General features: G+C 40.0%; 1 protein-coding gene across 2 annotated transcripts in view; it reads right to left on the bottom strand.

Annotated features, from left to right (window-relative positions):
• Window positions 1–15,084, bottom strand: part of TRANK1 (tetratricopeptide repeat and ankyrin repeat containing 1) — a 51,836-nt gene that overhangs the window by 12,862 nt on the left and 23,890 nt on the right. For both annotated transcript variants that reach the window (XM_074540593.1, XM_074540602.1), the window contains exons 10-18: window positions 14,053–14,208; window positions 13,426–13,677; window positions 12,369–12,545; window positions 8,256–11,132; window positions 7,461–7,660; window positions 6,849–6,986; window positions 3,740–3,880; window positions 2,888–3,044; window positions 1,944–2,032 (exon numbers count right to left, since the gene is read on the bottom strand). In XM_074540593.1, the coding sequence (XP_074396694.1) occupies window positions 1,944–2,032; window positions 2,888–3,044; window positions 3,740–3,880; window positions 6,849–6,986; window positions 7,461–7,660; window positions 8,256–11,132; window positions 12,369–12,545; window positions 13,426–13,677; window positions 14,053–14,208 (4,187 nt within the window). The remainder of the gene's footprint in view (window positions 1–1,943; window positions 2,033–2,887; window positions 3,045–3,739; window positions 3,881–6,848; window positions 6,987–7,460; window positions 7,661–8,255; window positions 11,133–12,368; window positions 12,546–13,425; window positions 13,678–14,052; window positions 14,209–15,084) is intronic.

Below are 15,084 nucleotides of genomic sequence, written 5' to 3'. Positions count from 1 at the left end.
GCCACCAGCCTGATATAACCCCATTTACTGTAACTCTTTGAAACCTGGCTTGACAACCAGTTTCTCACCTAATGTATTACGGACTTGTCTAGCTGTGTCCTGCATTCTATCCAGAATAAAGAGACTGTGAGAGAAACTATTAAAATCTTTGCTAAAACCCAAATATACCACATCTACTGGCTTCTCTTGGTCAACTAGATGAGTGACCTTGTCATAAAAGGAAATTAAGTTGGTTAAATAGGACTTTCCCATAGTGAACCTATGCTGCCTATGACTAATGACTGCATTGTCACTCAAATGTTATTTTCAGTAACTCCCAGAATAACCTTCCCCATAATTTTACCAGGCACCGAAGAGAGACTGAAAGGCCTATAATTACCAGGGTCTTCTTTTCTACCCTTCTTGAAAACTGGGACATTTGCCAGCTTCCAATTGACTAGGACCTCTCCAGACTCCCAACACCTCTGAAAAGTAATGGAAAGGGACCCCACAATAAAATGGGCCAGCTCATTCGGTACCTGGAATGAATCCCATCAAGCCAAATAGATTTATGTGCATCCAGCTGCAGCAGCAGTGCAGAGTCAGCTGAGAGTTTATCATTCTCCAAGTCTTCCAGCCCATCATCAGTGTTAAAGACAGAGGTGAAGAAGACGTTAAATGTCTCTGCTTTGCCTATGTCCTTATTTGTAAGGTAAATGACCTTATCAAGTAATGGACTGATGTTATGTCCAATCCTTCTTTTGCTGTTAATGCATTTTAAAATGACCTTTTTTTTATCCTTCACAGTGCTGGATAGCTTGAACTCTACTCGAGCTTTGGCCACATGAATTTCCTCCCTACAGTGACAAACAGCATCTCTGCTGTCCTCCTGTGTCACCCCCCCTTGTTCCAATGTCCACACACTTTCCCTTTTCCCCTAAGTTCAAGAAGAAGATGCCTGTTCAGCCAAGCCAGACTCTGCCCCACTTGCTTGACTTCTGACCCTTTGGAATTTCCTGCTTCTGCACGCTTCAGAGATAGCCCTTAAAAAGTGCCTGTCATTCATGAATTCCCAAGGGAGCTTATTAATTATCTGCTCTCCCCATATCCAGGGTCAAATGTATGCAGGACTTTTTCTTCTACAGTCAACAACTTGAACCTCCATTACTTTGTGGTCCCTGTGACCAAGACATGAATCTCCACTTCACTCACAAACGCCTCTCTGTTTATTAGGAGGTCATCTTTCCCTAGTCAGCTCCCCTAGTACCTGCATCCAGATGCTATCTTCAACATGCTCCAGAAATTTCCTGGACCTGTTTGTGTCCACTGTATGATTTTCTCAATTAATATCTGGGAAATTAAAATCACCCAGAAGGACAAAAGCATTTGATCTAGATACATCCCTTATTTCCCAGTAGAACATTTCACTGATGTTGTCATCCTGGCTGAGTTTTGCTTTGATGCCATTAACTGTCATCCCATATCTGGACTGCATTAACTAGGAAGCTAGGAAACAAAAGACTGTAAAATCTCTGTTTTTTAAACACCAAGGGAATGAAACCATCGTTTTCCTACCCAAATTAATACACTTCCAAGAAATGCTTTCATTTTTCTACAGTATGTGTAATGATACTGTCAAGAATGTGGTTTAGATTCACTCACATCAGTCAATTCTGATGGATGCTAATAATTGTTTTTCCAACTGTCTCTCATTTGTGTGCGTTAAAATGTATTTCCCTCATGAGACTGCAAATTTCTGGGCAGTGAATTGAAGATTACAAAAAAAGGCTTGCTCTCCCTGCTCACTTCTTGTAAGTCATTTACAAGCAGACACATAGCTACAAACCACAAACTAAGGCAGACTGCTACACAACAACTGAAGGTTTACAGATGGTTTTATAGATACAGAGAAAAGGTTTCAGAATAAGCAAGAATCCTTATTTCAGATAAACATATGTTCCTACCTCCCAGAACTGGTGTTTGGCATAGTAGTCTCCCTGTGCAATCCATTCTTCTGGAGTTGAAGTTTTAGCAAACATGCTGTCATCTAAGTCTACAAGGGCAGGGGTGACCATTTTATGTTAGAATGGATAAACCACAGAAACCACTTATCATGTACCAAAACTAATAATTATCTCACAATGTTCCAAGCTCTATGTTTGTGCTTACACCAGTAATGGTAACAATGAGTCAAGTGTGGTAATTCTGTTGTGTGAAGCTACCAGTGACAATACAAAATCCCCCAGAGCTTGGCTGGAGACTGGCCTGCTAAGTGGCCGAAAATGCATTAACACAGCAGAAAATCTGACTACAAATTGACCACTTTAAGCTATAAATATCTGCAGCCAGCAGGGTCCATTGAGCTCTCTCCACAGTAACTGGCTTAGCAGTGACCTGATCTCTCTTTATGTAGGAACACCTCTTGAGGTCACCCCTCAAGGCTGAGGGATCCCTTACCCAACACCAGACATCAATGGGCTTGTAAATGACATTTCTGCATGTGTGTAATACTTAAGGTAAGTACAGAAAGCTTATGTAAAAAGTATTGACCACCAATCCATCCACACTTGCAGAATATTTTACATATCTGAATGTACTGGTTAAACTCAATAAACTAATTACAAGATCAGATCTGTCTAAGGGACCACTGACTCTCCTCCTGTGACAGCAAGAAAACCTAAAACTAGTGAATTAGCAATAAAGTTATACTTTAGCATATTAACTGATCTTTAGAGACAGAAGAATTAAGACCCACTGAAGTAAGTGGAAATTTGCAAGGGCAGTTATCAATGCATACTGTTAAAAGGACCAAGGCATTTACCCTTCTTTATTACACAGCCTAAAAGCAATGAAACACAAGTTTTGAACTGTTTGACAATCTTTTAAGAAAGTTTTAGGACAACTTTACCTTTCTTTTCATCTGTTTTGACAACCTTAACAAATTTTCTTTTGATGAAATACTTAAAAGCTGGAGCCCGTTTATCACGATCTTCATCAAAGATCCAAAGATTGACTCTGGCTCTTGTAATTGCAGTATACAATTGCTTGAGCTCTCCATTCAGCATCTGAAGCAGAACAAAAAAAATTGAATTAAATAAACGAAATGCCAGATGAGCTAAATTGTTAGAAAGAAACATACTTTGCAGTTATAAGAAAATAGAAAATTTATACAGAATGAATAACAAGTAAGAAAGTGCTTTTAAGCAAGCAAGTCTAAATATTGAATATGGGACTCCAATTACACAAGCCATTATCCATCTAACTTATATGCAACTAGGACTACAAATCAGCTGCAGGAATGACAGGCTATTTTCCTTCTAATCACTTGCACATATAACTATTAATTTACCATACAATCCTGAAAATATCTGACTCACCAGATTCTAAGCAACTTCCTTAATTTCAAGGTAGTGACACCAAGCAGAAACCAGACTATAGGAAAAATGAATATTTTCAAGCTGAATTGCTATTTGCTTTAACCACAGTTGTTCTGTAAATATACCCAGAAGCCTATGACACAAGTTTTGTTCTCCAATCAAATTACATTTGCAAACAATCTCTTATCTTTTAAAATCAGTATTATATGTATTATATTACATTATATCTTTATTATGTTATACAAATGTGAACAACTATAGAAGGTAAAGCAACCTTGATAAACATGGAACTAACAGGATGAAAGGATTTAAGAAATTTCCCTACTTTAAAGACTTAAGAGTTTAATTTGTCCTTCCTATTCCTAATGTTACAAAAAACTCACCTTGTACATTTCTACATTAAATGGAGTCCTTTCCTGCATACCAGTGGCATCCTCTAATGGCACCTCAATTAGCAAGTTGCTTCCCACTTGCACATCCGGATCAGGACTATAAGAAGAAATTATCTTCCATTCTTTGCTAGCCTGAAATATCAAGAGAATAAGGTTTATTTGTATGTACTAACTACTACTGCCTACATACACACAAGATAACGTTGTATGGTGTGACCTATTCATCCCAACAAGGGGAAAAAGGCTCAGAGGAGAAGACTGGGGGAGAAAATTATCTCAGGGAAGAATGTAAAGAATAATCAGCAATTTTCAATGAGAAAGCTGAACTTCATCTCAACACAGCCTTTGCTTGAGATACTTGTCTGTACCATATGGTCATCAAGGCATATAAACAACCTTCCCTAAAACAGCTAGTACAGAGTTACACCTTCCTGAGCTGCCCAGGCAAAAGCAAAAGCAAACATGTGCCTCAGCCCAACAGACTGCAGAAAATCTGTGGAGCAAAAAAAATAAACCTTCAGAGTGCAACTGACTTGAGCTGGCTACAAGCTTCATATTACTTTTCAGGGACTGGGGATGGCCACCATCATAATGGAGAAGCCAATGGGAATACATACATACAAATATACATATATACATATATACATATATACATATATATTTATATATGCATATATACTTATATACATATATATATGTACATAAGTATATATGCATATATGTGTGTGTGTATATATATATATATATGTATATATGTATGTGTATACACAGCAAGCACTAATGGGAATCACATCTGTATTGTGATTCCAAAGTATATTGCCACTGTTATATTATGCTTGCCTTGGGATTTCAGGACACCGCTATATCACTCTTCTGGATCCAAATCACATGCAATGCTCAATATATCAAATAATTACTTTGATATTAAACATGAAAACCTCCTTGGGTGGACTATACATTTTCAGCTAAACACCCTTTCAATGATCCCTCTGTGGAGGAAGTCAGGTTACCTTCACCTTGAAGGAGGGTCAAGTTTTAGTCATAGGGACAAGGATCCTCCTACAAACCCCCAATACCACAATAGGCAAACTCACTGAGGAGGAGGTGTGCTGATTGCTGGGGCAGGCAGCTCCCTGCCAGCTTGGGGCAGAATAAAAGGTAAATGGTGGTGGGATAACACTCACAAGCTGCTATTTGTCATACTAAAATCTACTGTCTAAAACACATTGGAGAGATCTTGGCCTGCAGGTTAGGAAGGGCAGCCACTAAGTCTCCCTGACTCTACAAAACTGACAAGCTCAGTGAGCTGGACCCACACATATCCCATGCTGGCAAATATTCTCATCCTCAGGGTTCCCAGAAAAGATCTGGCTGGTCATTCATGTGATGAATGTATTAAGCCTCGTGTTGAACACCAGTAACTGCTAGTGCTGGTCTCAGCCAGGGGGTGGAATGGCACCTGCCAACACCTCCTCTTGTAAGAACACTCAGAGGTGAGCAAAAAAAGCCCACTCATGGGGAAAGTCTAAAAAAGCGTGGTCAGAAAATATTGGACTCCAACACAGAGACATGTGAAAGTTGTCTATAAATATGCACAGGCACTCCTAACTATAAATTAAGTGTGGCAGCAGATCAGTGCTGTGCACTCTCATGCCATGCAGGAAATGCCAGCTCCTGATCACACCACTCCGCAGGCTCCTGATCCCCTGCAAAACTAATAACCTTAAAATCATGACTATATTCTAAGTGATGTTCATTTTTCCCTTTTGGTATTGAAAATTCCATTTAATTGAAATGTGATTAAATACTGCCAAGTTTCTGGCACAACATGAAAAATACTCATAATAAGGCTCAAATAACATTTTTACCGTTTATGTATTTCTGAGCTTTCAGCAACACAAAACAAGTTAACTGTCCTCTCATGGGGAAAAAAAGCAGGAAAACTTTCCTGCAAAATGTATTTTGAAGTTAAGATTTTAAAAAATCATCAATTAAGATATTCTTAAGCCTGTCATAGATTGTAACATGATAATCAGCTAAAGGTATCAGTTTGGTCAAGAGTTTGCTGTGTTTTGGGGACCTGGCTTTTTTGCCTTCTAGATTTTTCATTCACATCTGCTTCCTGAAACAAGACTCTTCTTAAATCTCATTTTCAAGACAAATAAAAAGAAAACTCAACAATTTACGAAGTGCACACAGCCACACTGCTGTGTTTACAACGGTTCAGAGATTTAGCTTTTCTAAATTAGAAAACCTCAGGGTGAGCTGCTTTCTTGCCTGCTTGTTTAGCTGCTCAAATCAACTCAATTACTCATGACTCACAGAAACACGGAAGAATTGTATGAAAACAGTTCTCCAGGCCTGACACACATTAGTCTGAGCTAAAATGCTCTACACAACTCAACTCTGCTAAACTGCTTCTCTAAATCCTGATAAACGGCTTGCTGTTTTCCTGATTACAACTTGCATCACCAGAAACAAATCAACTTTGAGAAATCTACCATGACAGCCAGTATTTACCTCAAGCTCCTTCTTTCTGCCCTCATCACATAACATTCACTAACCTCTGTGAAGGGCCACCAGTAAGCTGCCCTCAGTTTTCCTGTGGTTTTCATCTGCTGAAAACCACATGAGACATTGTTTTGAGGGGCAGAGGCAGAGATATCTGCAACAGGGCTCACAGGTTCACACTGAATGTTTAATCACAGAGTAACTCAGTCATGGGTACATGGAGTGTCCTCAGGCATGGTCAGTAAGGAATACTTGGAATACTTGCCTGGCTGGGGTCAGAGGAGTGGTCTTGGTGTGCAGCAGAAGAGTGTGTGTGTGTGTGTGTGTGTGTGTGTGTGTGTGTGTGTGTGTGTGGGCAACGTGGTGGGTACCCCAAGGTTCTTCCTTAAATTTTAACAGTAAACCCAAAGGAAAATGCAACACTTAAGGAAACACGTTCTCAATTAATAAACCTATGACCTCTCTGTTTTCTACTGTGATGAAACCACTCATCTTCAAAGAGGGAATCCTTTTCCAGCTGAACCACCAATTAGACCGCAAGTAAGATGGACTTCAGAAAAAATGCAGAAAAAGGATAAGAATTAAATACCTCTGAATCTGTGAAAAAGTTGTAAAGGAGGACATCATCAAATTCCAAGCCCTTTGCTTCATAAATTGTCAGTACAAGTGCCAAACTAAGTTCCTCAGGTATTTTCTCCTTTGCAGTTTCATTTGCCACTAATACCACCTGCCATAAAATACATTTAAAAAAACACATTAGAAAGCAAAAAAGGGGAAAAAAAAAAACACTTGCATAGAGAAAGACAAACATGATGATAATGCAAGAGCCTTTTAAAAACTAGACCACATTTCACAAAGACATTTCAGCAGACTCCACAAAGAAGGTCACAAAGCTGCCACTAGAAGACTGACAAATGCGTGGTATGTGCAGACAGTTTTAGATCTGGTGTAAGAAAATTTGGAATTAGAAAGGAACAGGTCAGACAATACCTCACACAATACCTCACACCAAAAAAAGAACAGAAAGAACCACACATATTAAGAAGAAACAGAAACCAACACAATAAAGGTTTCTAAGCTTGAAATGCCTAATTTATCAGTGAGACAAGGGCTTAAAAAAGAAAGTTGTGGGCAGTTCATACAAGACTATTATTTAGCAACAGAGCTGGCAGAATCTGCAGAAAGCCTAAGAAAAGCAAACCTGATGTGCTCCAAATTCTATGGGTTGTGTTTTCCTTTTGTTGCCTCTCAGCAGAATTGCCAGGTCACTAACACTGCAGGACTCCAAGACAATAGGTTTTGGCCCATCAAAGAGACCACGGTCCTGAGGAAGGCGATCAAAAGATTCCGGAAAATAATGCTGGAGCAAATCAACCACTCCAGATGCTAAACGGAGAATACCTGCACAAAGCAGAATACAGGTTTTAAATTTCATCCTGAATCCTTGCAAACACACTTTTAAAAGTTTCCCCTAGAAATTTGGAATCAAGAAATATGACAAAAACACTGATCAGGGAAGGCTGAAGCTGTAAGCTTCAGCATTGTTTCTGCCAATTTGAGTGGATGTCATTCTTGGGCCTCTAAAAATCAGAAAACATGCTACAGTGGCTTGGCAGCATTCTTATAAAATAAAGATCACAAATGGGAAACAAGTAAGAAAAGCAGAAGCAGCACACCAATGCTGCAAAATCTAGTGCTTTGGGGAACAGGACAACAGAAATGGGAAAGATAATTTCTTAATTTTTTCATCAAACACAGCCAAAGCATCCAGTAAGCATGAGAATTCAAAAAACTGCAATTTTGAAAACATTCATTTTTGGTTTTCCAGTTGAGCTGTCAAAAACCAGAACTGACATATCAGAAAAAGCTGTCCATTTGATCTTTTTGAAAAACAGGCCACATAGAGACTGTTTTTCAACTGGCCAGCAGAAAACTTCACTTATTAGTGCCATCTGAAGAGCCCAGGCTCCGATCATAAATAAATTTGTTACTCTACCTGAATGGGACCTGTAGTTCTGGTACAACTGATAAATCCTTTTCGGTTTCCTAACACGCTGCTTCTTGTTCACAGAGCTCTTGCTTGCGTAATGAAACAGTGACCTGAGGTCACTAAAACGAAAAGCCACTCCTTTCATGATGCTCTGGGCAGTGTCACCGGTCAGAAACATGGCATTGGGGTCATTGATGCATTTCATCAACAGGGCCAGCTCGGCTTGCGTGAAATCCTGTATCTCATCGCCATAGAACTCATGGATGGACCACGGCAGCTCCCTGAGCTTCCCAAGTCTTTGAGATAAATTATACAGCAAATCTTCCTCATCAAAGTAACCCCTCTGCGATCGTATCTGCTGATAAAGACAGAAGAGGGAATAGATCTCGCTTCTGTCTTCTGTGAAGTTTGGCGATCTCTTTCGGCCTAGCTTCTTGTACTGCTCCTCAGTAAGCTTGCCCCCAAAGCAATTCAGTGCCTCAAAAGAGCCTTTCAGAAATGATTTGATTTCCTTCCAAACCAGTGCTGGATTGTACAAGTTTTTACCTTTTATCATTTTTGGCCATATTTCATTTGCAAATACGTTGTAAGTCACAAAAGTCCAAGGATCATTTTCCTTAGAGCACGCATCTGCAGCTCCTCCATCATCACCATGTTCTGCTTCAAGATTACCTTCTTCATCCTCATCCTGCCAATTTGGTACAACCAAGTCTTCCTGAGGACTCCACCCAACAATTGCTCTTTTAAGACTTCCATCTTCATTTCTTGGAAAAAATGGGTCGGGCATGGATGCATCTAGTAACAGCAACAACTGCTTGGAGGTGACAAACAGTGGAAAATTTTCATCTTTAATGTCTTGTAGCCTATGAATGTTTGGGTCCAGAGGTTTGAAGTGACTGGTCACTTTGGAAGACTTGCTAAGTTCAATGAAATTCTTCTGAACTTCTCGGCACAGGACAGGATTCTTTGTTACGAAGATCTGGTGCAGGTGCTCCAGCCTGTTTGATGCTTCTGCACTACACGTTTGGTCTTCTTCGTGGTCACCACATGAATTCATTTCTGCCCCAGCTGTGCCCACAGGAACCTTTTCATCCTCACTGTCCTGGTTGTGCTCATCACTCACCTGCTCCTCACTTGAATTATCGCTCTCGTGTTTTGGTTCACTCTCTTCCTTCCCTGAACTAGCTTTTTCAACCTCACTGCACTGCCTCTGCTGCCATGTCTGCCTCTCCAACAGAGGTCCACCTGCCAAGCTGGATTTTTCCCAGTATGAATAGAATTTCTTCCAAAGCCTATACAAGCAGCAAGTTGTCTTCCCTGTCCCACTTCGCCCAATTAAAATGATTGGCTCCATAGGCTTTGGATTGAGATCAATCACTGCGTACTCCAACTCCCCAACACGGAAAGGGTAATCAACAGAAGACTGCACATCATTTATAATGTTAAGTGCCATGTTAGTACTGAAGCTGTGAAATTTCATTATATTGTATTCCAGTTCTGCTGCACTAGCTGGAGGGAAATACTCAGGCATGGTATGTTCTTTTGATTTTTCTGCTTCCATGTCTTCAATGTAACAACGTGGAACACGCTTCTGTGTTGTGACATTGTGGTTCTGATGCCCTTCGTTTATACCCTTGAGCTTTTTCCTCAAAATGCAGGATAAGCCACGGTTGTAGGAAATGCATATATTTTCTAAGGCACGGTTCAGCTTGCAGTGGTCAAGAACAATGGCCCAAATTCTAATTATTTCTGTGTAAACTCTACCTGATTTTTCTAGACGACTTTTTGTCTGTTCTGTCTCCATGATCTTTTCTGGACTCTCACTGCAACGAGGAGAAAAGTCAATGGCAAGTTCCCATAGCATTCTTGCACCTTTGCCCAGTTTGGCCTCATACAGCTGGATATCAGCTTTCAAGTGTTTCAGTGGCTTCTGGAGGCCCCTAGACCATTCCCCATTACCAAGGCGCTTAATTGTCATGATGGTTTTAGCTTTTAGATAATGTGGCACAGCTTTACTGCTCAAAGTCTTTAGCATTTCAGGAGTGCACTCTATTTCCCAAGTCATGTTATCAAACTCCTGCACATATGCCTCAATATCCAGACTCTTCCCCTTTTCTTCCTCTAGTTCTTCCTTGTCTCCATTAGGCAGGGCCATACTTAATTCCCCTGCTCCCTTCTTTTTTTCCCAGTCATTCCCTTTTCTTTCAGGATGAGCTATGCTTCCACAAGGTTGCAAGAAACTCCTTCCCTCTTCCGAGTTAGTCTGGGCTGAAGATGGCTTTTGCACCAGAGGATGATCCTTTTTCAGGGCGTCGCTCACTTTCAGTTGCTGAATTAAAGCTGTGATTGCCTGCACTAGACTTTCCTGCAGCGTTAAGGGGCTGTTTATTCCTTCTGTTTCCTGCTTTGCCAACTGACCCTTTTTTGTTTTCATGGAACATGGGGTTTTTAAATCATTATGCACTGCGTTGCCAGATGGTGCTTTTAATGAGAACCCAGATGAAGAACGCCCCGTGCTCTTTGACTGTGAAATCTCAGAGGCTGGAATGGGTTTAGATGCTTTAGCCAACTGCCCTGCTCTGTCTTGGCGGTGCCTCTTCTTCTCCTGAGTGGCAATATTCCAGGCTTCTAGCAGTGGATCTCTCTTCTTAATTCTGTGCATCACATCTCTTCCTGATTTGTTTTTTACGTTGAAGTTAATGTCAAATTTTGCCAGTAACTCCACTATTCTCTTAGTCTGCTTTGAAAATCCTCTCTGGAAAACAATATGCATCACTGTATTTCCATTGTCATCTTGTGTGTTTGGATTAAGATACGGAAAGTCAGATGGTCTTGAAGCAAAGAGGTCAAGCAGATAATTTAGGATGTTTAAACCAATGACATCTGGAAGTAAGAGAACAAACAGAAAATAAACTAACTCACTTTACAAGTCTGCATTGTATGCCAACAATTTCAATACTTTTTTTTTCCTGCTGCTAGAAAATGAAAATCAGTTGCTTTTAAAACAAAATCTACATTTCATGTTTATAAAACATGCTCACCTGAAACAGCTCAAACTGAGCTTTCCCAAGTTTCAGGAAAAACAATACAAAGGCAGCAAAGCTTTAGAAATTCCTAGTGCTGCAATTATTCCCATAGCATCAGTCAATTTCATTCCTTTTTTAACCTCTGGGTACAGACAGACTTGTTCATTTTCCAACATCAGCCCTGACTGCTTCCCAAGGGACACTGGTGCCCTGTCATCATGACAAGCAGCAGCTCGGGATAGTGCTCTGGGGTCATTTGGTTCACTTTAATAAGGCACCCAGAAGTAATCTGCTGCTGATAACTTTGCTTTACTAAAATAACCTGCAGGAAATCCCAATTATTTCCTTATATTTGAGGTCCCTGGAGCAACTTCCTACAACATAAGATTAGTTACCTCCCCAGGGGGGAAAAAAATACATATATATTCAACAGCTTTCTAGGTTTCATCCAGATAATAGATGTGATTTAAATGAGACAATATATGTGAAATATTTATATTCTAGCTGTAAAGTAGTGGCATGCCAAAATCACTGTAATGAAATTGCACATCAAAAACCTTGCACAAAATACTTCAGAGAACATATTGTCATGGGACTTCTTAATCTTTTGATTTTAAAATGACAACTGGCATTATCTATGCTTGTAATCTCTCTAAAGCCATTCAATGAAATGTTTATGCTTTAAAATTAATAAACTCAATATTTTAAATAATTTTAATCCTTCAACTCAAAAATGCTTTTTTTTTCCTAACTTAAAATTAAACCTGATTTAGGGGATCAATTTCACAGTTTATCCTAACTTTTTACATAAGCCCTACAGTTCTTTCACTTACTTCTCCCCCGAACAAAACTTTCCTTGATTTATGACTGAACGAAAACTGATAAACAGATTTTCAGATGTCACTGCGGGATTTCTTTCAAACTCTGCTGCCATTGCTCTAACTTTACCTTTGTTTCTTCCAACCCACCCAGCACTTATTTTATCCCTTTGGGGGCTGAGTGAGACGTGGTCAGACATCCTGATCCACTGTCCCTGCAATAGTAGAACGGGCAGGTAAGGAATGGGGAATGTTTCCAACAGCAGAAACCTTACCTTTTTTATTTAAACAGATGAAAACTGAAGCATGCAGAGGAGTATCTCCTTGTGTAACAGAGAGGTTTCGAGGGTCCGCGCCTTTGGTCAGCAGCAAATATGCCAGTTCAAAATAATTATTTCTCAGGCATATTTTCAGTGGTATTTCAGAGTTGGTTCCAATACCATCAGGCAGAGCTGGTGTGAAGGACAGGAAAATATCAGGTTTTAAAACTCATACACCAATCTGCTAACTGCAGAAAGCTGAACAGATGCAGTCAGATGCTGATTGTCAGGAAGGTGAGAGGGGTATTTTTTTTGCCAGCTTTTTATGTGTATCTGTTAAAACACTTCTTGACTAAGAAGATCTTCATCATTTCCCCTTAAACTGAACAACCATTAAACTGAACAACCAGTCCTTCTGCTGTGATAGGAAGACATAAAGGCCAGAACATATCTTCTCCAAGTCAGTCAGTCATTGACTGAAACAAGAGGCCTCCTTGCTCCTGTGGCCTTCAAAAGGCTTCAACAGGACCATGTGTCCGTAACTCATAGCTAACATCAAGCTATAAGATTAAATGAAATATGCCAGAGGGATCCTAGGAACAAGCTCATGCAAAACACAAAGCATGATGATGTCTACAATAGTTAAAAAAAGAAAGACATCTGGTCATGCCTTTCAAAATCAATGAAGTCCCCTATTTGTAGCACAACAGCAGACTGAACTCAAAGATTGTGGCTTACACTTTCTACCATCTACCAGGACCATATTGTGGCTGAAGACAGAGAAATTGAGGCCCAAAACAAACTACAGGTCAGGAGCAACGATAGTCCTTGGCCTTTTACTAACCCTAGCAGACAAATTTCATTTTATAAACATCTTCCACCCATGCAGCCTCACTAGCAACACCATGTCCCACACAGCAGATGCAGCCAATGCATTGCAATCCAACAAGCTGCTGCATTTGTACAGAGCCACAAAAACCCCATGTGTTGGTATTTCTGAGACTATCTTGCTCCCAACATGTCAAATAACATACTGCATCTCTTATAGCACATTAATATCACAGTTTTTCACCTCCTCGTTCAAGCAAACATCTTATGAGGTGCACTTGCGCGTCCAGTTTTTCACACTGTTGGATAATGTTGCCAATGTCAACATCTGAAAGACTGCAGGTTTTGAAGAGTCCTCCACCTGATGGATTTTGCCCATCAGCTTGCCCTGTTAGGAGCAGCAAAACTTTTTGCCACATTTGCTTCCCCAGCAACTGTTTTATGAAGCTGTTAGCACAGGCACTGGAGATGTTGCATGAGATTTCTTCAGGGATTTCTGCAAGACAGTCAAGACAACATAACTCACTCAAAGACTCATAATGAAATCCACCTCATTGTAAACTAATTTCAGAACAGTTAACTTGTTAAATTGAAAGTAAGGAACAGCAAAATATATCTTTCCATCCTTATATGCTGTCAGCCAAGTCAGTTTGAACATTTTGATACATCATGAATTTCTGTGCATATTCCATTGGTTCTAAGTGCAAAACACAACACTAAATATAATTAAAAGCACATTGTTCCAGTTATAAAAGTTACAGAAACACATAACAGAAGGAAAGGTAAAAGGGCAGTAAGTTTATGTTAGCACCAAACACATTTTTCACAGCAATTAATTTTTGTGAAAGGGAGAACTGGGAACTCACTGCACCTTTCACAGAAGACAGCCATTTCAGAAATCGCTTAACTGCATCTTCCTTCAATACATTTTTATTATGTGCTCCATTTTCACACCTGTAGAACTGGACAAACTGTTCCAGAACATCCTGGAGAGAATCTGTATCAGCTGTGGCACTTTCATTCTCTTCTGCAAAACATTACAGAAATTGAAAATCCACTTCCTTGCCAGCATGTTTTCAGGGCAAGACTGTAATGCATTACATCCCAGGGCTCTAAAAACTGTGTAGTGACAGATTAAAAACAGATGGCTGAAACTCTTACTGCCAATGCCAGTCCTGTGATGGATTTCTGACCCCAAAGGAAATTTGATACTTTCATCAAATACACTTTTGTTCTGGTTTTGCCTGGGATAGAGTTATTTTTCTTCTTGGTAAATGGTACAGTGCCATTCTCTGGATGTAGGACAAGGATTCTGCTGATAGCACAGTCATGTTTTGGTTGTTGCTGAGGAGTGCTCACCCTGAGACAAGCACTTCTCCATGTCCCATGCTCTGCCAGCACGCAGGTGCACAGTAAGCTGGGAGGAAGCATGGCCAGGACAACTAATCTGAACTGGCCAAAGGATATTCCACACCAAAGAATGTCATGTGCATTATATAAACTATGGGGAATTGGCCATGAAGGCACCATTGCTGCTGGGGGACAGGTTGAGCATCAGTTAGTAGGGTGTGAGCAATTGTATTGTGCACCATGTGTGTTTCTTGAGGTTTATTCCTCTCTCTTTCTCCTTTTCATAACTATAAAAATAATAACAGGAGTGGTAGTAATTTACTTTACTTCAATTTTTAGACTGTTCTTATCTCAACCCACCATGTGAAGGAAGGGGAAGTGAGTGAGCTGCTGCTTGGTACTTAGCTGGCAGCTGAGGTCAAACCATGACTCCATTTACCATAATTCACTAGGCTGAAACTGTAATAGCTTCTGTATGCAGGCAGGAAAATGCTGCAATTATATAATTGTTTGGAATTTTTAGAGTAGATGACTAAACCCAGTAATGTTTGCA

Source organism: Zonotrichia albicollis, chromosome 1 (assembly GCF_047830755.1).
Source record: "Zonotrichia albicollis isolate bZonAlb1 chromosome 1, bZonAlb1.hap1, whole genome shotgun sequence".
Taxonomy (NCBI): domain Eukaryota; kingdom Metazoa; phylum Chordata; class Aves; order Passeriformes; family Passerellidae; genus Zonotrichia; species Zonotrichia albicollis.
This window is presented reverse-complemented; position numbering and strand designations above follow the sequence as displayed.